The sequence below is a fragment of the Hylobates moloch genome, unplaced genomic scaffold (assembly GCF_009828535.3).
Source record: "Hylobates moloch isolate HMO894 unplaced genomic scaffold, HMol_V3 SCAFFOLD_13, whole genome shotgun sequence".
Classification (NCBI taxonomy): domain Eukaryota; kingdom Metazoa; phylum Chordata; class Mammalia; order Primates; family Hylobatidae; genus Hylobates; species Hylobates moloch.
Genome location: NW_026652288.1, coordinates 81,904,148 through 81,929,676, shown reverse-complemented (window position 1 = coordinate 81,929,676; position 25,529 = coordinate 81,904,148). Strand labels below are relative to the sequence as shown.

At 43.1% G+C, this 25,529-nt stretch overlaps 1 protein-coding gene across 1 annotated transcript in view; it reads right to left on the bottom strand.

The window, feature by feature from the left end:
- The window catches only part of FNDC3B (fibronectin type III domain containing 3B), a 178,920-nt gene that overhangs the window by 69,587 nt on the left and 83,804 nt on the right, over nucleotides 1-25,529 (bottom strand). The window contains exons 8-12 of the mRNA XM_032174003.2: nucleotides 24,908-24,961; nucleotides 6,712-6,836; nucleotides 5,069-5,243; nucleotides 2,281-2,367; nucleotides 378-516 (exon numbers count right to left, since the gene is read on the bottom strand). Coding sequence (XP_032029894.1) covers nucleotides 378-516; nucleotides 2,281-2,367; nucleotides 5,069-5,243; nucleotides 6,712-6,836; nucleotides 24,908-24,961 — 580 coding nt within the window. The remainder of the gene's footprint in view (nucleotides 1-377; nucleotides 517-2,280; nucleotides 2,368-5,068; nucleotides 5,244-6,711; nucleotides 6,837-24,907; nucleotides 24,962-25,529) is intronic.

Here is a 25,529-nt window from a genome sequence, read left to right as displayed (position 1 = left end):
TTTTTAAGGATGAACTATTGAAGAATGAACGATGCATGCAGAGATTACTACATTCAAATCCATGCCTTAAAAATATAGGAGAAAAAATATGTAATACAGGAAAATCATAGAGTAAATGAGATACTCTTAAAAATCATCCATTTTAATTTCCACTAAAATTTAATTGTCCATTACGATTACATTTTAATGAAATTGTCCATTCCAATTTGTAGAATTCTCAGGATGTTTCTCACACATATATTCCGAATGCAGAAAAACTTCTACAAATACTATCCACAATTTTTTTGGCTTATCACTACTAAAATTAATCATTTTTAAAAAATTTATCCAAAGAAAAAAAAAACAGCAGCAGCAGCAGCAGCAGCAGCAAAACATACCCCATTTGACACTAAAGCCATGAGATGTAACTGGGCCTTTGACAAGTGGTCTGGTAGGAGGTCCAGGCCTGTCAGGACTCGTCGTACAAACAAGAACTTCGCTTGGACAGCTTTTTCCTTCCGTGTTAGAAGCAGTCAGCTAGAACACAACAAAAGAAACGTTAACATGCTTTAGTTATCAGGGATCATTAAATTAATGGTCACTTTTTAACATGGTGAGATGAAGGCACCCATGAACTCAGACACACACACATTTTTTTCTCTTTCAACTCAAGTATTGATTTAACAGTATTTATTTTATAAATCATTTACTGTATAGTTGGTTATTAACAATTAAAAATAAAACCGGCCGGGCACGGTGGCTCACGCCTGTAATCCTAACACTTTGGGAGGCTGAAGTGGGTGGATCACCTGAGGTCAGGAGTTCGAGACCAGCCTGACCAACATGGAGAAACCCCATCTCTACTAAAAGTACAAAATTAGCCGGGCGTGGTGGCGCATGCCTGTAATCCCAGTTACTCGGGAGGCTGAGGCAGGAGAATCCCTTGAACCTGGGAGGCAGAGGTTGCGGTGAGCCAAGATCACGCCATTGCACTCCAGCCTGAGCAACAAGAGCGAAACTCCATCTCAAAAAATAAATAAAAATAAAACCATAAGGTGGGTTTTAAAGATATTTTACACTTTCAAAAAGACATGATAAAACAAGTATGTCATCACCTGGTTTGTATTGTTTTGTGAAAGGAAAATATGGGGGTGGGGGGGGACATAAAAATAGCCCCACTTTTTACAGAGTAGGGCAATGCCGCCTTGTGGAGAAATGTTAGCAGTATAATTATGTTCTCATAGCCAGCATTGATAACAAGGGTTTTAAAAAATATGTTAAAAATTATCATTTCCCTCAAATAGTCATATACTGCACTTGATAATTTGGCAACTATTTATTGAGTGATTTCTATGTGCCAAATAATAGCATTTGGTCCCCCACTTAGAGAAGAATATGTGGAATCAGAATTCAATCGTATCTTCCAAAACGCACACCTGTCATACTAGAAAATACGGTGCTGCAGAATATTGTTTTGATCTCTTAGTGATCGTAAAGTCGTATTCACTTTTTTGGCTACTACACATAGTCCTATAGTAACATTAATGGTGGCTGTTAATGACCAAAGACAGCCCAGGTGGGGAGGGGGTGGGTCATGGAAGAGAAAATTAAAAACAAGTGAGGAAAAATAAATGGGCAGAAGAGCAAAGGAAAGTGAAGAGCAAAGAGAAGACTGATAGAAAGGAAAAAGGTACGGAGTGCAGATGAGTGACAGGTGCACTCCAGCATCGGGTGTGCCTCTTCCCAGGTGAGGGCACCTGGCCATGCTGTAAATGCAATTTATTACAGCACATGATGACAATTTTTGTGCTCACAAGTTGGTTTTAAAATTAAAGCATGGGCCAGGTGCAGTGGCTCATGCCTCTAATCACAGCACTTTGGAAGGCCGAGGCGGGCGGATCACGAGGTCAGGAGATTGAGACCAGCCTGGCCAACATGGTGAAACCCCCGTCTCAACTAAAAATACACACACACACAAAAAAGTAGCCGGGCATAGTGGCGCTCGCCTATAGTCCCAGCCACTCGGGAGGCTGAGGCAGGAGAACTGCTTAAACCCGGGAGGGAGAGGTTGCAGTGAGCTGAGATCGTGCCACTGCACTCCAGCCTGAGTGACAAAGAGAGACTCCATCTCAAATAAATAAATAAATAAAGCATGATGTGTACTTTATAAATGTTACTTTCAAAATGTAAAGTGCTATGAACTTCATTTTTTAACCTGCAGAGTCAATCTGACATGGTAAATGGTGAAACAGAAAACAGTTTCATTTTTAAGCAGTTCAGGTAACAAAATGATTGACTCACCCTGAATTTATACTGTGTGCTTCTTTTGAGATTTTTCACAGTACAGGTTAAATCCTCTCCAGTGTATTTTGGGTGGAAAAGGTTATCCTGAAAAGGCAAAGCCAGGAAGAAATGTCAGTATCAAAAATTCTGGGCATTAAATACCTTTGAATATAGGATTTTTATACTGCCTTTCCCTACCATCATCAGCAACTGGCCAGAGGTCTGGCAGCTACTGCAAAAGAGAAAAATCAGAAGCCCAGAGTATTGTGGATAGCACTTGAGCTTTAAATAAAAATTTATCTCCATCACACTGTAATTTCTCCTGGGTCTGGTCAAATTTATTGTGACAAAGGAGTTAAGTACTTTTTGAAAATACATTTAACATTTTTAATGTTGCCATGAAAAAAGCCCTTTGTACCGAGGTCTTTACTATCAAGCTTCAATGTGCTAGGCAGTAAAGTGTGGCTGAGCTTCTTGACCACACAGTGCCCTCTTCTGGCCATGAGAGAAAGGACAGCTTAGATGGGAAAGGGCATAATCCTTTAGGAGGGCAAACATCCCACTAAAAGTTGAATTCAGGGAACTCATTCAATAGTTCTATCTCTATCATTCTATCATTCACTCATCAAAATACTACTTAGCACCTTCTCTGTGTTGGGCTGTCCTCTAGGCTCTAAGGATTCAGCACTGCCCAAGCACAGAAAAGGCCTTGCCCACAAGCAGCTCACATTCCAGTGGGAGAAGACAATACAGAAAAGCCGCTACGTATGTCACATGGTGTTAAGTGCTATGACAAAAACTAAAGCTAGGTAGGAGGATACAGTGGTGGAACTAGTGAGGGCTTTCTACAGCTGCTGGAGGTAAATATGGTAGCCATATGTGGCTCTTTGAATTTAAGTTTATTACAATTAAAAACTCAGTACTGGCTGGGCGTGGTGGCTCACAACTGTAATCCCAGCACTTTGGGAGGCCGAGGTGGGCAGATCACCTGAGGCTGGGAGTTCGAGACCAGCCTGACCAACATGGAGAAACCTCGTCTATACTAAAAATACAAAATTAGCCAGGCGTGGTGGTGCATGCCTGTAATCCCAGCTACTCGGGAGGCTGAGGCAGGAGATCACTTGAACCTGGGAGGCAGAGGTTGCAGAGGTCCAAGATTGCACCACTGCACTCCAGCCTGGGCAACAAGAGTGAAACTCCATCTCAAAACAAACAAACAAGCAAACAAACCCTCCATACTATAGGCCAACAAGCCATATGTCAGATGCTCGAGAGTTGTATGTATATAGGTGCCACCATACTGGATGGCACAAATTATAAAATATTTCCATCATTGCAGAAAGTTCTATTGGGTGGTGCTCTTCTACAGGGTGATCAGGGAAGGACTGTCCAAAGAAATGACATATGAGAACAGACCTGAAGAAAATGAGGGAAGGGAGTCAAAGACATCTGGAAGGGCATTCTGGCCAGAAGGCAGAACTGCAAAGGCCTTGAGGCCAGAGCACACCTGGTGTGTTTAAAGAACTGACTAGAGGCTGGGCACAGTGGCTCATGCCTGTAGTCCCAGCACTTCGGGAGGCCGAGATGGGAGGATCACAAGGTCAGGAGATCGAGACCATCCTGGCTAACACGGTGAAACCCCGTCTCTACTAAAAAATACAAAAAATTAGCCAGGTGTGGTGGCGGGCGCCTGTAGTCCCAGCTACTTGGGAGGCTGAGGCAGGAGAATGGCATGAACCTGGGAGGCGGAGCTTGCAGTGAGCCAAGATCGCGCCACTGCACTCCAGCCTGGGTGACAGAGCAAGACTCTGTCTCAAAAAAAAAAAAAAAAGAACTGACTAGAGGCTGGTCGGGCGTGGTGGCTCACACCTGTAATCCCAGCACTTTGGGAGGCCGAGGAGGGCAGATCATGAGGTCAGGAGATCGAGACCATCCTGGCTAACATGGTGAAACCCCGTCTCTACTAAAAATTAAAAAAAAAAAAAATTAGCTGGGCATGGTGGCGGGCGCCTGTAGTCCCAGCTACTCGGGAAGCTGAGGCAGGAGAATGGCGTGAACCCGGGAGGCGGAGCTTGAGGTAAGCCAACATCGTGCCACTGCAGTCCAGCCTGGGCAACAGAGCAAGACTCCGTCTCAAAAACAAAACAAAACAAAACAAAACCAAAAGAACAGACTAGAGGCTGATAAGACTATAGTGAGTGGAAGCAACGAGGACAGTAATGGAGAGCCCAATCACACAGGACCTTGTGGGCATTGTAAGAGCTCTAGGGATTTTACTCTGAAACAGAGGGGAAGGCACTGAGCCAGGAAGGATTCTGAGCAGGGTGCTGACATGATCTATTTGTATTTTACACGATGATGTTCTCCACCCAGGCTTTGTATGGAGAACAGACTGAAGCCTAGTAAGGATGAAGTTAGGAATATTAAGAGGCTATAATCCAATAACAATATTATGTTATTACAATAATCCATGGGTGAGATGAGAGGCTCATAAAAGGGTAGTAGCTGTGGAGATAAAAAATGGTTAATTTCTAAATAATTTCTAAGGAAGATTCAAAAGGATTTTCTGATTATACATAGGATCAAGGATGACTCCAAGAGTTTTTGCTTCCCCAGCTGAAAGGATGGAAATGTCATTTACAGAGATGGGAAAGAACAGGCTGGTGTTGGTAGTGGTGGTGACAAAGGTAGAAATTAAGAGTTTGGCTTTGAACTTATGCAGTTAATCTAATTTCACAGTGCCCTGTAGCTATAATAATACTGACTTGTACAAAACACAGAGAAGTATAAAATCTGTAAAACTCACATTTTCGTCCTCCTGAATTTCCAAGGTGTAGGTGATCACTTCCTCGGGTGAACAGCCTTCTGGCTTACTCCACTGCAACGTGACCCATGTGATGCCAGCTCGAACCAGCCTTGGTGCAGAAGGCATCTGAGGGATATTTCCTAATGTGTAGCACACCACCTCTTGGCTGTAACCACTGTAGAGAAAGAAAGTGAGGCACACAGTTAGAAGCATGTGAAGAGGCTTGGCATTTTAAAAGAGGAAGGCTCAGCCTGCACACGACCCAACTCAGCCTAGCGGGTAGAGTAAGCAAAGCCAGGTAAGGATGCTGTGTGTGATATTCCCTATAATCACCTTCGGCTTCCCCATCTCCCCACCCCATGATCTTCTACTAGACACACACATCAAGTCACAGGACAATATACAGTTGGCCTTCTGTATCCTTGGGTTCCGTATCTTGAGTCCACATGAATGAAGTGACGTGTGGGCATTATATTGGATATTATAAGCAAGTTAGAGAAGATTTAAGGAGGGAAGGATGTGTGTAGGTTATATGCAAAGACTATGCCATTTTATATCAGGGACTGGGGCAGCCATAGATTTTGGTATTCATGGCAGAGAGGTGGGGGAAGTCCTGAAACCAATCCCCTGTGGAAACTGAAGGACAGTTGTACTTAAGAATTCATTTTCCCCCTCAAAAGCACTGGAAAGAAGGCATAGCACAATGCAACGTTTATCCAGTTACGGGTCAAGGAGCCTTCAAATCAATGTGAGCAACAAATATTTGTTGATGAAATAATGTTTTACAAATATATACAGTGCTGTTTTTTGAAAGTTGGTGGATGCTTCCAATTCATTTAAATTAAATTCTTGAACCATAGAAGGCTTTGTGTCGGTATTTTTTCAACCAGTGAACTCTAAAACTGTAATGGCTACCATGGTGGTGGAGGCAGGTCTGTAAAACTTCGTGATGTCAAAAAGAGGTTCTTTAGGTTGGAAAGAGGGTTGGGGACCACTGATGTGCAAAACCTTTAAGAAGATTTCAACAAGCAGTGATGAAAGAAAAAGATTTTTCCCTTAATCGAGAGTTACCCTGCAAGTGCAATTGAAATGTGGCCTTTTCAAAGCCTCTTTAATCAATTGATACCTTACAGTATACCCGTTCTTGCCTTTCTCATACAGCCTAGAGGCCTGCAGAGGCCTCTAAGACAGTCCAGGTTTTCTCCAATTCCGTATCTGCCCTGGGCTTGACAACAATGGCCGGCCCAGCATCTCTTTCTTTGTACCAGGAAACACTCACATAATTGAAAAAGGGCAACTGAATGAACAGCTTGCTAAAGTAATAAAAGAAAAAGGCATGTGATCTAAAATAATAAAGCTCCAAGAGGAATTCCTTTCAAAATCTGTACCGCTACCTTCGCCTTGGTTCTTAGAGACCCCCTAGTGGGGCCTTTGCAATACAGCTTGCAAGACTGCAGAGGCCACAGTGACATTCACCAGCTTAAAGGAGGCCTTCTCTCCTCTGATTAGGATTCCCTCTTGGAAAACCTCCAGTTGATTTAGTGTGGAGGCAGCAGCCTTCCTCATGCCTTCCAGTCATGTAAAAGAAGCCTCAAGATCACCATCCAAAGGCTGAAGGGCAAGAGGACAAGGAAATGTCATACCTGGTGCCAATGTCGTTTCGAGCGGCCAGCCTGAATGTGTACCCCATTGCCGGACAAAGCTTTGTCAACTTGCAGTGCTTCTGGCTCCCAAAGAAGCACTGTCTGAAACCACTATTTCTTTTTCCCTAAAAGTAAACAATGAAACAATACATTAAAAAAAACAAAACAAAACAAGATAACCCTAAATAAATGAAGGAGCATCTTGAACATCTTGAGTAACTGTTTAATTTCCGCGTTTGAATGAACAAAAACAATAGAAACTTGCAGGGAAGTGTCCATGTTGCAAAGTGTTCATTCTACAATGAAATCTCATCTCTAACATAAAGTCACTACAGAAAATTCTGTAATTGAGACAGGTAATTTACTGTACCTGTGGTATATCTAAAGTGGTTTTTTTGGTTAATAAAATAAAAAAAGGTCCTTTCAGGCACAAGACGATGCTCCAGTTAACGATCACAATTTCTAAGATCCTCCTCCTTACTTGGATTGGCCCAAACTGCCCAGCCTGATCAACAAACAGTCTACTGCATCCACAGAGGGGTCACTGGCTCTGAAAATACACGGCCTTTCCCAGTAACTCCTGAGCACCTAACCACCCGTCTATGCAGCGGAGTGTGCCATACAAGGCCCTCTCCAGCTGTATCTCTCCTGCCATGCAGTGGCCTCCAGTACCTTCACAAGTACATTCTAGTGATGGTGAGTTGTTTCTTCACTGATGGCTGATGCTGGTCACAAACCTTTGAATCATTTTGTCCACGTCTGCTTTGCACGTAACAGTGCTTTGGACAAACTGGGAGCTCAATCAGTGCTTGCAGGGTGGAAGTGAAGGATAAGCCCTTGGAACATTGGTTGAATTAATCTATGTACATTACAGTCACTCTAAGCTTCTTGTCAGGCTAGAAATGTATTTTGAATGCCTTCCTAGCCTTACATACTTCAAATTTGTTGAAGTAAAAATAAAACACTCTAGTGGGGTCTCATATTAGGTCCAACAAGTAAGAAAAAAGCCTAACCGCCCTATGCCATACTCAGAGGCATGTAATACTCTTATCAGTAGTTTGTTAGAATATTTCCTACCCATATCCACATTATCTTACTATCTTATCCATGTTCATGCAAAAGAAAACCATATGCTAACATTGAATGGATCTTAGCATTCTAACTGGACAGGCCCAGGGCCTTGAGCAATCTGTCTGAAGTTCTCAATTTATTTTACAAAAAACAAAGCAAGCACATATTTTATGTAAACAAATTTAAGCATCTCCTTCCTTTCATTAGGTCTCCAAATACAACTAAAACACATTCCAGGTGGTTTTAATTAAAAATAAAATGAACACACCACTAGCCTGACTGTCGCTATGGTGAACACATTAAAAACAACCACACTGGCCGGGCATGGTGGCTCATGCCTGTAATCCCAGCACTTTGGGAGGTTGAGGTGGGCAGATCACGAGGTCAGCAGATCGAGACCATCCTGGCTAACACAGTGAAACCACATCTGTACTAAAAATACAAAAACAAAATTAGCCAGGCATGGTGGCGGGCGCTGGTAGTCCCAGCTACTTGGGAGGCTGAGGAGGGAGAATGGCGTGAACCTGGGAGACAGAGCTTGCAGTGAGCCGAGATCGCGCCACTGCACTCCAGCATGGGTGACAGAGTGAGATTCCGTCCTCCTGCCCCGCCCCCTGCAAAAAAAAATCACACCACATTCATCCTCCTCAAAGGAACCCCTTCCCCACCCACCTCCTAGAGCTAGGAAGCGCCTTTCCCAATGGAAGGGAGTGGGAGTTCTAACAGTCTTTAAGATTGAAAGTTCATTTTATCAAGGGTTCAAGGTGCATTCAGATCCAACTTGGCAGCCGAGTTGGGGGAGTGCAGCAAGTATGACATTTCTCAGTTGCTCCTTGAGTGAACTCACTATGTGGCTGGCATGTCACACAGTATGCTTACTTCAACCTTGAGTGTTGAGGTTGAGGAAGATGATTTATTCATATGCATACACTTGCATAATTACACCCAGCATCCGATTACACTCTATGGGAGCCCTGGTATGTGTCGTATCCATTTCAGGCTGTGGCATGATCTACCTTCTTTCCTCCTCTATTTCTGAACTCGGAGTAAACAGTGTAAGAAAGGCACATCCTGCCATGGCAGAAGCTCTCATCCCTTCCAAACCCTGTGTTGGCTCCCCTTCAATGCCTCATTTTTCCTATTTCTTTATTTGGTCTCCTTTCCCCTTTTCTTGTGCTTAGAACTGTAGCCAGTAAAAAAAGTCACTCTGTTTCTTACTACGTTAATTTGCTTTAATACGGTAGAAACCAGACTGTTTGTGGCTCAAATGAGAAAAAGAGTGGGGAGGGTTCAAAGGGGAGAAATGACTTTTAAGAGAGCCAGAGCACTCAGGCTCACTAAAGAATTAGGAGAAGGGGCACTGTGTGACCTTCAAGACGTTTTCCTATATTGCTAACATTTAAAAAAATTCGACTTGTGAAAGAAGTAAAAATGGCGCCAGTGCACTCCAGCCTGGGCGACAGAGCAAGACTCCATCTCAAAAACAAACAAACAAAAAATAAATCTTGGAGTCAGGAACAATTGTTAAAATCAGGAACAGCTGCTAAATAAACTCCAACCCATATAGACAAAGCATGCCAAATTTTCTATCATAACAACTTCCAGGATGTACTACTGTGTGCATAAACTTAGGGACACCTAGAAAGATCCAGAGTTGTTAAAACCTTGGGAATTAAGTTTTGGAAGCATTGTCTGTAGAGTCTGTAGAGGTAAGAATACAAATATTTGACAGTTAAAGAATTAAGGCTTATTGATGAATTTTTAGAAGTCATTGAGAATAAAACAAAAACAAGGGCAAGTAGGTTAAAGTATTTCAGACATGAGAGAAGTTTTGAATAAAAGAACATATTCATGTATAACATGAAGTTTAATATAAATGGCATATCTGGGCCGGGTGTGATGGCTCACGCCTGTAATCCCAGCACTTTGGGAGGCCAAGGCAGGTGGATCACTTGAGGTCAGGAGTTTGAAACCAGCCTGGCCAACATGGTGAAACCCCGTCTCTACTAAAAATACAAAGACATTACCCGGGTGTGGTGGTAGATGCCTGTAATCCCAGCTACTTGGGAGGCTGAGGCAGGAGAATTGCTTGAACCCGGGAGGCAGAGATTGCAGTGAGTCAAGATCATGCCACTGCACTCCAGCCTGGGCGACAGAGCGAGATTCTGTCTCTAAAATAAAATAAAATAAAATAAAACGCATATCTGGAAAGAAAAAAATTCATGTTCACAAAAGTCACTGCAGTACAAAAGTGATCTGCAGCTGAGAAGTTAACAAGTGAACTGGAGAAGGCCGCTGGCTCCAGTGATCCGATGCCAGCATGCTGGTCTGTCTACTGCGCCAGGCTCTCGGATGGCTCTGGAGCTTAAGCATTAGAGTAGAGTAAGTCCGTGTTCAAAGGCATAGAAGATTTAGAGAATCTGTTCATAAAACAAGACGGGTCCCAGGTTGCTAATAGCATTTATAAACAAAATATTTTCCTGTTCTTGTTGACAGAAATGGAGTTAAAAAAGAAAAGAGCTGATGCTTTAGAGGATTGAAAGATTCATACGAACTGACAGGAGTGATAAAGTGAATGTTTATCATTGTTTATCAGAAGTTAAAGATATCCAAATCATTATTGTCAGTGAAGTTTTAGAGACGGTAAATGACAACTTTCATATTTTATAGGCTGTTTAGCTCCCAGAGATTTTGAAAGATTATAATATATGGCACGTTCCCGCCTTTAAAAAATCTAATTTAGACTACACAGGATTACTGAGATACGCTGACTTGACTTCGGAAACTTAGTTTTTAATAATTTAAATTCAGCCTTGTTCAAAGTTCCCTACTAAAATATGGCTGTAATAGAAATGGGTAACATCCTGACACTTTTCAGACCTATTGTCATCAATGATCTGGTCAAATACAGGCAGCAGGGACAGCCATGACCTACGCCTAATCCTGGCCAGCTATGGCTGCTAGGCCACTTGTGGTATGTCATACAGAGGAGAGTAAGAGCTTTCAAAGGGGCTGCCAGGGCCTGGGAGTCAGCTGGTCCGCAGGGCTGAGGGAAGAGATTCCTAGCTGCACTCCACTTCTCTGCGTGTTGGTGGGTCAGGTTCGCAGCACATGAGCAGTCAGGATCAGAACCTCTAAGGTGAGACTGGAGTCCCTGTTCTCGGTGGGGGATGGAAAAGACACTTCGCCTGAATTAGAGAAACTGGTCAGTCAACACCATTGGTCATTCTGGAACAGACCTAGCCACTGTGCTACTGACCTCACTGGACACGAACCAATATAACCCCAGCCAGTTCTGGCCTAACTTTCTACTGCCAGTGTCTGTGAGCCAAAAAAGGGCAGATTTTCAGGGTTCACTGGCTTGTTCCCATTTTGCAATCTTGGGCATGCCCAAATGCTTGTTTCTGCAGCTCAGACCAAGTTCATTCAAGGGCAAGGTTAATCTTTACCACAATGTGAAGAAATCTTGGAGTACAAACCAACTGTGTGCAGATAAACCTCGAGGTGCTCAATCTGGCACAGGATGACGTACTGCAAACGTGGGTTGTTTCCTTTCCCAAGCTGAGTGTTCCTCTTTGCACTCAACCTAATTCACAGTTGTTGCTTATCTATCTTCATTCCACACCCAGACCTAGCCTGAGAGCACCAATTCATCACCCTGGGGTAATGTTTTCCAACCAGGGACCAGGTGTTTTGTCTACCACTTCTGGTCAAAACTGCTCTCCAGGAAAGGACTTGGCTCGCCAGTAAGTCGACTCATATTCACAGCATGCATTAGATCAGCCCCTCCCAAGCCTGGGATCCCAGCTTTGCCTCTTTCTCCTTTCTAATCATCAAACAAAAATACATTGTGTATTATCCACATTCTAGACACCACTGGATTGTCTTACTCTCTGTTCCGTCCAGTGTGCCTTGAGTAGACCTGTCCCCTGATGTCATCATAACTCTTACCACAGAGTTCACCTACCCTTAACTGGACACCTCATTTATCTGAACCTGGTGGGTGCCTCTTTCATTTTGAGATTCACATACTAAAGGAAGTCATCACCTTTGGGGGGAAGTCTCAGCCTAATAACGCTTAGAATACTACATACTCTATGAGCATCTGCCTGCCCTTTGCTTCATCCTCATCCTCACTCACTTTTTAGAAGGGTCATGCATTTTTGGTTTCAAGTCCTAATAATAATGGGAGTCTAGATGTTGTTCTTATTCCTACAGGGTGCTGCTAAATTCTGAAGAATGGCAATAACCTCCAACTTTTTGCCAGACTATGAAAGGCCCCAAACACAGAAAAACAAGGGCAAGAGAAGGGAGCTTGGAGAGTGTAGAAAAAGCACTATGTGGCTACATAGCAGAGAATGATCAACCCCTGAAAACATTTCCAAGATGTGATTATAATCTCAGGGACAAAGACTTTTTCTTTTTCCCCCACAAGGGAGAAATACTGTTCCCAAATATTCCACTTTTTTTTTTTTTTTTGTGAGAGACAAGGTGTCTCTCACTCTGTTGTTCAGGCTAGAGTGCAGCGGTACAAACAGACTATAGCTCAGTGTAGCCTCAAACTGCTGGGCTCAAGGGATTCTCCTGTCTCAGCCTCCTGAGTAGCTAGGATTATAGGCATGCACCACCACACCTGGCTAAATTTTCAATTTTTTTCTTTTTGGTAGAGATGGGCTGATCTCGAACCCCTGGCCTCAAGCTATCCTTCCACCTGAACTAGGCTTCCCAAAGTGCTGGGATCATAGGTGTGAGCTACCATGTCCAGCTCTGCCATTCTCTAAAATGAAATTTGGGGATAAATTATAAATATAAAATATTTTAAATATTTTAAGGAACATCTTTATTTTTTCTTTTACCTCCTTACTACCCACTTGAATATTTTTCAATTTCTTTCAAATTTGTAGTTAAAAAATGAAAACTACCTGTTAAAGATTTTAAATACATTTATATTCCCTGCAAAAACCAAACAAAAACTAAAACACTTTGCTGCACTATCATGAGTCACCTGAGGGAACAGAATACGCGATCCTGCTTTTCAAGTACAACTGAGGCAGAGAGACATTAACTGGAGATAGACAGTCTGTTTGGGTTTCCTGCCCTTATCACTAAGGGAGCAGGCAGAATGATCTCTTCCATCTGCTAACTGAGAAGACTGGTACTTGAGAGCCACTGAGGCATGTCTCACTGGCTGGCTGAGTAGCACTGGCTATGAGGTATGAGGCCTATCCTGTCACTGTATTTCTGGGCACACATTTTCCCCCCCTTCTCCCCGTCTCCGGAATACTCAGAAAAGAATCAGGGATAGGAAAAAGAGTTACGTTGTACTTTTAAAGTATATGACCTTATATCCAACAGTCTTAGGTTGTAGTACCTAGAAAACTATGTGCTATACAAAGATAAAGAAAAAAATATTTGTTAATGGTTTCTCAGGACCAAAAGGAGACAAGAGAAGGCTTATACCACAAGCGGTTACCTTAAACATGTCTAAAAATTCTCTGATTCCCTATCCATTGAGAAACAAAGTCTAAGTCTATGTCCCTTTCCCTTGAATGTGGGTGGTCTTGTGACTCTCTTGTAACCAAAAGGCTGGAGTGGAAATGAAGCCAAGCCTGGGTCTGGAAAGGTGTTACAGCTTCTGACTTTTGCTGGGACACCTGATTTTGGATTCTCACTACTCTGAAGCTGCCACGCTGTGTGGGAGCCCCAGACCATGTGAAGAGCCCCAGATAGGTCCAGTCCAAAGTGAGCACTGATGCTAGACTTGTGAGTGAAGACACTGCCAGAAGATTCCAGTCCCCAGCCAATGAGCCCTCCTCGCTGAAACTCTAGATAGGATAGATCACAGAGATGCCACTCCCCAGTGCCCTGTCCAAATCCCTAACCCAGAATCCACAAGCATAAGAAAGTGATTGTTTGAAGCCTCTTAAGTTTTGGGGTAATTTGTTATGCAGTATTACACTCATCTATTTTGATGTCTATATATGTTTATAGCATGAAGTTTTACCCCTCTGAATTTCTGCAAACTTTTATAAATTCTTCCTATACTGTAAACAGCTAGGAGGTGGGGGAATGTAATGTGCTAGCATACAAAATAAATGTCTGGCTGGGCATGGTGGCTCACGCCTGTAATCCCAGCACTTTGGGAGGCCGAGGCTGGTGGATCACCTGAGGTCAGGAGTTTGAGACCAGCCTGGCCAATATGGTGAAACCCCATTTCTACTAAAAAAAAAATACAAAAAATAAATAAATAATAAACATAAAAAAATAAAAATACAAAAATACAATAATTAGCTGGGCGTGGTGGTGCATGCCTGTACTCCCAGCTACTTGGGAGGCTGAGGCAGGAGAATTGCTTGCACCCGGGAGGCAGAGGCTGTAGTGAGCCGAGACTGTGCCACTGCACTCCAGCCTGGGCAATAGAGCAAGACCCTGTCTCAAAACAAAACAAAAACAAATGTGTAACATATGATGGGTCCTATTTTCTACATGCACTTAGTACATGCCTTTTTTTTCAAAGCCATCCACCAAATTAAGGACCTCTCTGAATAATTTTAAAAGTTATTTTTGTATAAGCTAAAAATAGAACCAGACTCCTAGACGATAAAGATCCACCAAAATTGCCAATCAATGGCTATGCAGTTACTTCATCTTACAGAATCACATTTGAGATTGAAATAAGACTTTTAATAATGCTATCCCAAACTTAGACAACTCTTGGGAGATTTTTAAATCCAGACATGCAATGGTCTCTAGGGGACAGTTTAGGTATGACATAGCCTAAAACCACAGGAGTCAACAAATAAAATAACATTTCAAACGACTTCCTCATGTAACCAGCGTTCCACCTCTCTCTCTGGGTATCTGTTTACAAACATATAAGAGTTCCAGTGGAGAAACAAATTTACAGATGGTCTACCTACTTGAAAACTGGCAGCTAAGTATATAAAAAGTATTTGATTAAGATTGTAAAATGCAACTAATATTTAGAGTATGTTTAAAAATAGATTTGTTGTGTTGATTTGTAAAAGTGTGTAGTTGAAAGACTGAAAACAACAACAAAAGAACTTTTTAATTTTTCTTCTTTACTAACTTAGTATCCTCATAAAGCTTTCCTCAGTACTCAGCACTCGGGAAGATGAATCCTCGAAATGGGCTGGCTTCCCATTAAGGAACACAACCCATGGCCCATTCTATACATGTAACTCACACACACCCCAATTAATTCAGGCTACAGTGTTTTCCTGCCAGTGTAATTCTGTAGACTGCGGGGGCTGTGGCTGCTCTGGCTAACATTTCTAATTGCCCTGGCACTAACAACACTAGAAGTGGGTATTTCCAACACTACTGGCACTAATAGATGAAGTTGGCTGATATTTTCAACTGCTTTTAAATTAATAGATTGGAAACGATACTTCCTGTTCCTCTTTATAACTACTTCATTCCTGGCACAAGATTAAGAATGGCCAACACAAGGATGCTGGAATTCATGGTGAACTTTCTCCCTTTGGTCTTGTGACTTACTCCTCCTGATGTTTTCTTGATATGTGGTATCTTTCCACTGTCCTCCTTCTCTTCCAGATTTTTTTTTTTTTTTTTTTTTTTTGAGTCAGTCTCACCCTGTCACCCAGGCTGGAGTGCAGTGGAACGATCTCGGCTCACTGCAACCTCCGCCTCCCAGGTTCAAGCAATTCTCCTGCCTCAGCCTCCCAAGCAACTGGGATTACGGGTGTGCGCCACCATGCCTGGCTAATTTTTGTATTTTTAGTAGAGACAGGGTGTCACCATGTTGGTCAGGCTGGTCTCGAACTCCTGACCTCAGGTGATCCACCTGCCTCGGCCTCCCAAAGTGCCGGGATTACAGGCGTCAGCTACTGCGCCTGGCCTCTTTCAGATTCTTCCACAGCCATGCCTGCTGCCTTCCTATGCTGCTCTTACCAGGTTTGGTAACTGTCTGCTAAATAAGTTCCATGAAGTTGGTTATCAGTTGTCATGTGCTTGTGGCCCATGGCTGCTGAATCCAGACATGGGCTGAAGGATTCCGGGCTGGCCATTCTCTGTTAATAGTATAGTTCAACCCGTCAGAAATGGCAATGATACATAAAAAATAAAGTTGCACTGGCCAACTGAACTACGGCCAGGCTCTAAGATTTAGTCTGCTAGAGTGTCTATATTTAGAAGCTGTTCCAGCACCGGCTGATCCTAGGCAACATCAAAGATAAATGTTGGCTTCAGAAATAAAAGAGCACGTATGTGTTCAGCATAACCATATATAAGAGGCTCCTAACAGGGAGGGAGGGACACTCTGCATTTGGGTGGACTCAGAAGTTCCTCGTGCCAAACCCCACTCTTCCCCCAGGGACGCCTCTTTCATTTTATTGCGCCACTCTGGCACAGAGGATGTTTCAAAGGTAAGAAAAGTGGGTGGGATGATTTGTGGTTCCATGTTACCAAATAAACAGGGAGGCATTTTATCCCTCAGCACACTAGTTTTTCTGTAAGAGGGGAGGCTTGGCTGCCTGAAATAGCTAAGGATGATCACTAGGTCTTCTGGTTTAAACAAACACACAAAGAAAATTTTCCTATATATTTCTCCAAATATTGAGGTTCATCTGTTGTCAAATGCTTTGAGAGGATCGATGTGTTAAGACTGTCTCAGGGAAGGGGGAGGAAGGGAGCTGAGGGCCTAATTCAGAACAGGCTGTTAGTACAATTTACAAACAAACCAAGGGATGGATGGGGTTGGTCCATTCACCTAGTGAAGGCCCAAGGCAGTCTTCTTCCAGCTCACAATGAGGAGCCACGACAAAGGCGAGTTGACAAATCGGGTGTCAGGAACCAAGAGGAGATTTATAATTTAGCCTCAGCAAGAAGCTCCACATCAAGTTTGCTTCCCAAACACACAACCTCATCATGTACACATGCGAGAAATGGTAAAAGAGAGAAGGCAGAGAATCTGCTACAGGTGTGTGGATGTCTGAGACTGAGGTCCCTAAAAGAGGGGGCTCCTTTTAATCATGAAGTGGCACCTAAAAGATGCCTCTGAGTTATTCAGTCCTTCCTGGCTTAGTTTCCTTCAATAGCAGCTATAGTGGGGCAGCAATTCTCTTGGCTTTCTGAAACAACCGTAAGACATGGCAGCGGACACTCATGTGAAAGATGGTCTCTGATGGACAGAGCCAAAATGAACCTAGAACCCCACTTTCCAATCCCCACAGTTGCCAAGAATGACCAAAGTGCATGTGGGCCTGGGCAGGGGAATGAAAGCTGACCTTCCTGGTTTTTGTCATGGAACCAACCAACACACCGTCCACCCTAAGGCAGTGTGGCACCTTACAGAGCTGGAGTCAAGCAAATTCTCAGGGAGCTCTCTTCATCCATGCTGTGGGACCTAGTAAATTAGTGTGCTTGTGGCTGCTCCATTCTCTTCATTCTCAGAACAGTTGCTATCTAACCAGAAAAGGTTTGTGCAAATTCACTCAAAAGGATTATGAGAGATCATCCACATGAACTATTCAACACTTGAGCTAAGCAGGAGTCTGATTAATTACTCTCTTATCTTCTGATTATCTTCTACGGGGCCAATTCAATCCCTAAACAAGCCTCCTTCTGAATGATACAGAAGTCCAAGAAGCTGCAATCTGGGGCTGGCCACCTGCTTCAGGAGGTTTCTGTGACAGGACTGCTGGGCCTGCCTGGCCTGGCCTGGCCTGACCTGCTAATGGCTCCCCAGGGGCATGGGTTCTACCTGCTGCTGGCCTTTTCTCCTCTCTCAACTTTTAATTATGCTTCCCCTGATTTCTGTGGCATTTGTTTCACTCTTAGTCCACTGTGTTTTACAGCTGTGTTGGCTCATTAGTCACCAGGGAAACCAGATGTGAACTTCCTTTTGGGCTAGCTGAGTCATGAGTAAGGAAGGTTTTTGGGAACTCCAGTAGTCACATTCCCACAAAGCTCTTTTTCTGGTTATTCTGTGTATCCAGATGTGAACTTCCTTTTGGGCTAGCTGGGTCACAAGTGAGGAAGGTTTTTGAGAACTCCAGTAGTCACATTCCCACAAAGCGCTTTTTCTGGTTATTCTGTGCCCTGCATGTCATGTCCAGAAGTTAGGCTAATAGCAAATTAACATCCATCGATAGCACTAACATCAGTTTTTATTTAGTTCAAACAAGTGACATAAACCTCAGGGCTCTTGTTTAAGTTCCTGACAGAAGAATGTCATATTCCTTATACACGATCGTTCTAATTATTGACTTTCCCTATCTCAGATATTAGCATCTGCTTAGGTAAACTTATACCAACAATATGGAACAATCGCTACACTGAATCGGCTGTTGCCCAACTTGTATCATTCAATCTTAACGTACCTGTGAGATAACTGACACTGTTTTTCTAGTGGAAAGGCCGAGGCTAAGGAATTAAATTACCTGCTTGGGGTACCATGAGTAACTAGAAACTGTTATGGTTTGAATGTGTCCCCCATGTATATGTGTTAGAAAATTAATCCCCGGCTGGGTGTGGTGGCTCACGCCTGTAATCCCAGCACTTTGGGAGGCCGAGGCGGGCGGATCACGAGGTCAGATCGAGACCATCTTGGCTAACACGGTGAAACCCCGTCTCTACTAAAAATACAAAAAATTAGCTGGACGTGGTGGCAGGCGCCTGTAGTCCCAGTTACTTGGGAGGCTGAGGCAGAAGAAAGGCGTGAACCTGGGAGGCAGAGGTTGCAGTGAGCCGAGATCGTGCCACTGCACTCCAGCCTGGGTGACAGAGCAAGACTCTGTCTCAAAAAAAAAAAAAAAAAAAAAAAAAAAAAAGAAAAAAAGAAAAAAAGAAAAAGAAAATTAATCCCCAATGCAACATGTTGAGAGGTGGTCATTTTATTTTTTTTCTTGAAAAGGTGATTAGGTCACAAGGGCTCTATCCTTACGAATGCATTGCCATTTTGACAGGAGTGAGTTTGTCATCACAGGAGTGGATTCTTGATAAAAAGACGAGTGTGGTCCCCTTCCCTCTCTCACACTTGTGCTGTCCTGCCCTCCTGTCTTCTACTGTGGGAGGACACAGAAAGAAGGCCCTCGCCAGATACAAGTCCTTGACCTTGAACTTCCCAGCCTCCAGAACTGTAAGAAATAAATCTCTGTTCTTTATAAAGTAACCAGTCTCAGGTATTCTGTTACAGCAGCACAAAATGGACGAAGACAGAGACAAAGCTGAGACGATTAATTCAGGTTTCTTTAGATAAACATCATATCATTGATACATATCATCAATATGAATCCATGCCACGTATTCATAGCAAGATCTTAGGAGACTTGTATTTGTTCTGACAGTTGCAGCAGAACCAGTTAGCATTCTGTATGGCTCAAATTAAAACAATATCTTAAGGCAGAACTTAAAATAAGCCAACTTTGCATAAATACTTTCTTTATGGAACTAATTTTTTCTAAAATAAAAAGTTATTATTTGCCCATTAAAATTCACTCCTTTACTCAAGTTTTCAAGAATAAGGCCAGACCACGATCTGTTTAGGAATGTTAAAACAGACTGGGCAGACGTTTATGAATGACTCAACCCAGAGGTTCCTAGTTTTTTTTTTTTCCTAAAAGCCCTTCCCTAACCTAGAGCCCTCTATATCCTCAATCCTTCTCCCACAGCTTCTTCTAGAGAAAAACTCCCACCTCCGCTAGATAGTAATATGTCATCAAGAAAAGAGGCAGGAGGGCTGGGCATGGTGGCTCATACCTGTAACCCCAGCACTTTGGGAAACCGAGCTGGGTGGATCACCTGAGGTCAGGAGTTGGAGACCAGCCTGGCCAACATGGTGAAACCCCGTCTCTACTAAAAACATAAAAATTAGCCGGGCGTGGTGGCAGGCGCATGTAATCTCAGCTGCTCGGGTGGCTGAGGCAGGGGAATCGCTTGAACCTGAGAGACAGAGGTTGCAGTGAGCTGAGATTGTGCCGTTGCACTCCAGCCTGGGCAACAAGAGTAAAACTCCATCTCAAAAAAAAAAAAAAGAAGAAGAAGAAGAAGAAAGAAGAAAGAAGAAGAAGAAGAGGAGAAGCAATGCAGGGTCACTGTAGCTTGGAAGGGTGCCCAAAAAAGATTAGTGTGGGTGTGGCCAATGAGTATAGTATCTCAAGTATGATGTCCGCCTTCCCCCTCTCACTGACTCTCCATTGTGGAAAGAACCTATACCTTGAAAAATCTAGCATCTAGCCATTGTTTTGCTGTTAAACAAGCTCCTTTTTAGGAGCTTCTGGTCTGCTTTCTGCTACCCATCACAATGACAAGTGCTTGCAGATTAAAGTGTAAACACAGGGGCAGGGACACTGTGAAATAAAAATGTGATGTGACTCATCTAACGTTCAAGTGAAAAAAACTTGAAAATGACCTTCTGCCTTTCTGCTCATAATGGGGTGTCTCCTGAAGGAGGTAAGCAGCTAAAAATCTACAAAAATGTGGGGTCAGTTATTAAACCCCATGGCTCTAAACACTAAAGCTCACGAGTCACCACAAGGGAACTTGGCAAGGAATGGCCACACCTTCTCAAGTAATAAAAACTGACCTGTTTCAGGTGAAAATCGAAACTGAATGCCACAGCTGAAAAGCCATTGACACTTGTAAATTCCTTTTTCTTCTTTTCAGAGACGAGTCTTGCTCTGTCGCCCAGGCTGGAGTGCAGTGGTGCGATCTCGGCTCACTGCAACCTCTGCTTCCCGGGTTCTAGCAATTCTCCTGCTTCAGCCTCCCGAGTAGCTGGGACTATAGGCACCCACTGTCACGCCCGGCTAATTTTTTGTATTTTAGTAGAGATGAGGTGTCACCGTGTTGCCCAGGCTGGTCTCGAACTCCGGAGCTCAGGCAATCCACCCGCCTCGGCCTCCCGAAGTGCTAGGATTACAGGCGTGAGCCACCGCGCCCGGCTGTAAATTCCATTTTTAGCTGCTAATTACCATTTCATAGTCATAGTAACTTCTTGTACTGATTTAAAAATTAAGATGTTGTCTAGTTAGTTATTAATGGAGAAATAACAGGCAGTTAACCCTAGTATAGAACTATTAATGAGTAATTTCCAAGTGAATTCTATGCTACAGTGATGTCAAATTAATGACAATGAATTTAAGAGAGGAGAGACGGTGTATCAGATTTCCCCTGTACTATAACACGTTTCTGTTTTCTGCTGCCCATTAGGGTTCCACCTGCCCTTGTACTTCAGAGCCCAGCATATAGTTAGCTGCTGATTAAGGTGGATCTTCCCAAGAAGGTCAACTCAGCACAGCATTCCTAATCTCAGCAGAAATAAAGGCTGCTGCTCTTTTTCCATGAAAGTCTTTTTTTAAGAGGCTTGAAAGCTGGGCTTGATGCCCTGTCTTCTTGCTTAACCAACACTTTCAAAAATTTACTCTAATCATTTTATTGCAAAGGTGATTACAAACAACAAAAGACTAAAGTATTCTGGAACTCTAATCCATGCTGTTATACTGTAATAAAAATATGGGGCTGCAGGGGATACCTGGACATTAGTGGTTGCATGTATGGAGATGAGGCAACCTCACCTCAAAGGCATGATTCTCAGACCAGGTGCCAGAGCAGAGATAGGGAAGAGTGCTATGCCTGAACACAACCTTCTTCAAGACTCTGAGCAGCACTGTCTCACCCCCAGGCAGTGATTTGTGTCTCTGTGCACCTCAAAAACTTTCTGCAATCTAAGTTTGTTTCTTCAGCCCCCAGGATGGCAGACAGGTTTATGGGTGTGTGGCTGGAGCAGATATCCTTGAAAAGGACAGGAGGGGAGGGCTGTGCCTCTTTGAGAGGGGAAGGGTGGGGAAAGGGTGATTCCAGCAAAACATCCACTTCCCATTCTCCTGCTTCACTGCCTTCTATTAAGGCAGAGTCTGGAAACAGTCCCTTACCACAGAGATGCACCTGGCTGTAGAAACTACCAGCAGAAGGATTCAGAGGGATGGCCAGAGCCTTATGAGTTCACACTTCCTGCAGACCAGATGCTGTTCTCCTGTTTCCTTCTTGAAGCTAAGGCCTGCATAGCACAGGAATGTAGGACCCAAAGACCAACCCAAGTGAGCTACTCTCAAGAGTGCTACTGATCCTCAACTTAGCTCTAAATTTAGAAACACAGACTGCCAGACTGTTCTGTCAGAAACTTCACTTCTGAAATGACAGGACAGGCAGGAATGAACTTGTCACTACTGCTTGAATTCTCATTGCCAGGAAACCCGATAGCACCATTTTTTCATCTTTATAAGGGGATGGGAAATGAGAGGGGTATAATACAAAACAAAGAAGCTACTGGACAGAACAATTTGAGAAGCATATGGCAACATGTGTTTTATTTGTGTCTGTTTAAAAGCACAACAAGAGGATAGCCATACGTTTGCTTTGTCAGCTATCACAGCTATCACAGTTATCTTTACTATGTCACAGATCTCTCATAGGACAATGTGCAATGTGGACTACTGAGGAGCACGCTCCATAAATGCTGAAATAATTAATGAACAGGCCAAACAACAGTGAAAATGATTCCAAATATTCTCTTGTCAGAAGAGACAATCCTAAATAATCTGTTTTGTGAGAACATAACAGATTATGTAAATGCACACAAACTGGTGAACTAATCTATTCGCCATTTCACAGATGGAAAAAACTAAGGACCAGAGAGGTCAAGCTGCCCAGCATAAAACTCAGAACAGAACCCGTATTGCCTAATCTTGGTGTTCTTTCAATTATCCTCTCCTGCCAGAAAGCTCGTTGCACCCAAAGGCAAGGGAGCTCCTTAGAATTGAGGGGGCAGGAGATGTCTAGAAAGTGGACATCAAGCCACAGAATGTAAAAGGATTCCCGTGTTGGCAAAAGATCCATGGTGGATGAGAGTCGATTAACCCGGAATCTTCAGCAAAGCTCAACAGAGCTGATACCAGCAGGAATTTGAAGGTGGGAGAGAAAAAGAGGAAAGAAGAGGGCAGAGAATTAAGAAAAGTGAGAGGAAAAGTTGGAAGGAGATCAAGTAGGAGAAAGGTAGAGGGCAAAACTCAGCCATTTTACATTTTTTGACCGCTAGCCTGTCATGGACCATGCTGAACATAAAAAGTCATCAGACGTGGCCTGTCCCATTTCAGCAGAGGCTGTGGCATCCTTCCTGTCAGCATCATCAGCTACGACACTCTCATTTTAAATTCTAAGGGAACGGATGAGCAACTGAGCCACCATTACCATTTCCTGCAGCACCCAAGTTTTCTTTGGAGGTTTCCCACTGAGGTATGTATTCAACTTTTTTGGCCTTCCTTAACTTAGGAACTCACGGTCCTAGGCAGAGAAGCAGTAAAAAAAAACACAGGATTCATACGCACGCACATACACACACAGTGCCCTAAGAAGATATCTGGAAAAAAAAAAATGCCTTTTCTGTACCGGTGAACCTCAAGACATGAGAAAAACCAAGGTGAGTGCAACAAATCAACATATAAAAAGAGACTTTCATTAAACGGTCACCTGTCCTTACAAAGAGGGAGAGATGGGAAGATGTTACTATATGCTCACAGGTCATCGGAGTTCCTTTCCAACATTCCTGACTGACTGTAAAAACCTCTAATGGCTGGAGAGGTGGTTTCACTTTCTAATTAAACCACCTTAAAATGAAATCCACCTAATCTGTAGAATGTACGGGTTAAGGCTGAGATTTCACCAACTTGCATGTACAAGCTATTCGAAACGATCCTAAGAACAACAGACGGTTGTTTTTGGTAACTTGGAACTCTAGCTGTTCAGATGCAACCCAGATGGGAAAATATGCTTCTGCAGAAAGTGATGACGGACCCCTCTTTCACATCGAAATTTCATCATGGGAATTCCATCCAGTTTCCATTTTACATTTTGTTAAAATATTTTTCCACACTTGCCAAGTCACTTTTTGCCTAAGTCTAAGTTCTAAATCTTTCAATCTCTCCAAATTTAAGTCACAAAGGCTAGCTAACTTGCATTTCTCCCCAAATTCCACATTTCTTATTCTTAAAATCCTTAGCCAATTTCTCAACCAGAGAAAGCATAAAGTGGGGGCAAATGAATAAATACAATTAAGATCTACAGGAATAAAAAGTACAGTTGCTTTTTTTTTTGAGATGGAGTCTTGCTCTGTCGCCCAGGCTGGAGTGCAGTGGCACAAACTTGGCTCACTGCAAGCTCTGCCTCCTGGGTTCATGCCATTCTCCTGCCTCAGCCTCCCAAGTAGCTGGGACTACAGGCACCCGCCACCATGCCTGGCTAATTTTTTTTTTTTTTTTGTATTTTTAGTAGAGATGGGGTTTCACCGTGTTAGCCAGGATGGTCTTGATCTCTGACCTCGTGATCCACCCACCTCAGCCTCCCAAAGTGCTGAGATTACAGGCGTTGAGTCATCGCACCCGGCCTAAAGTTGCTTTTTAGAAATGAAAGGCTTCTAGGTCAAGTGTTTACTGCCTGAGATTCTGTGTGTAGAGTTAGCTAGGCCAGAAGTGCACTGGGTCCACCAGTCGGCACACAGTGGCTTTGAGGACAAGGACACCCCACCGTAGATAACCTTCCAAGGGCCTCTGGTGACATGAACACAAGGAAGGCACCTGATACAGGACGTTCTAATCCACAGGGCGCTCGCACATGGGCAGAATGTGACTTCTTTGCACTGCTCTGCTCTCACAGAGGCCACTCAACAGTGCAACATCAAAGTACATACATGGCATTCAAAAAGGAAAAGCAAATTATGCTTTCCAAGCGGCAGTGTGTTTTACCTTATCAAAATCATCTAAGCAGTCAAGATGACAAAGCAGTCAATTTTTAATACAAATTATTGGCTGGCTAGACACTGGAGATCCAAAATAGATAAGACTTCACTTTTTTCTTTCAGCAGTAGTGCTTGCAAATAAGCCAGGTACATATATTTCAATACACAACTCATAATACTACTTCAATCTAACTTCATTTTCCATAGTCAATAACTATTGATTTAAATTTCTCTACTAGCATTCCTTTTTTCTGTGTTTAGCATGTCTTATAAAAGAATAAGATGGCATTTGTTCAGTAATTTTGTTTTTGAAATGGTGTTTTAGATGGGTGAATATGAAAATAAACTTACCTCATCCCACTCTAACAGGTAGTTGGTGATTTTTGAACCATTGTCAATTGGTGCCTAAAAAAAATAGTAACATGAGATTAGAGAAAGTTGTTCACAGACAAAACTTACGAGCTACCCACCTGGCTCACATACAGTGTCTATGATAGTCCTGTGCTCCCCACTCAGGGGGATAAAGCTGATGGTTCCTGCATTCCTTGGTCAATCATCATCATACACTAACTTTGACATATCTCAACTGCAGAGAGAGTCTCCACTGAATAAATCATACTCCACAAATAGCCAAACCTGCCTACCACCACCACCACCACCTCTCCCTTTTTATACCCTCATGGCACGCTACTTCCTCTGGGGATAGGACTTTGAAGAGGGACTTTGAATTCAAGCACAGAGTGAGAACAAGGCAGCTGAGAAACACAGGCACTGCTGGAGGTCTGGTGGAGCACGGTCAAGCCTTTCTTTTTGTAACCCCCCACATACAGCTTTTTAATTTTTTAAAACTACTGAAGATTAGAAAGCCATCAGTGACATTAAGATTCCTCTTTTTAAAAAATGGGGAAAAAATGTGATCCTCTGGATAGATGACTGGAGGCTATTCACCCTTCATACGTTAGCAGAGGTAAGT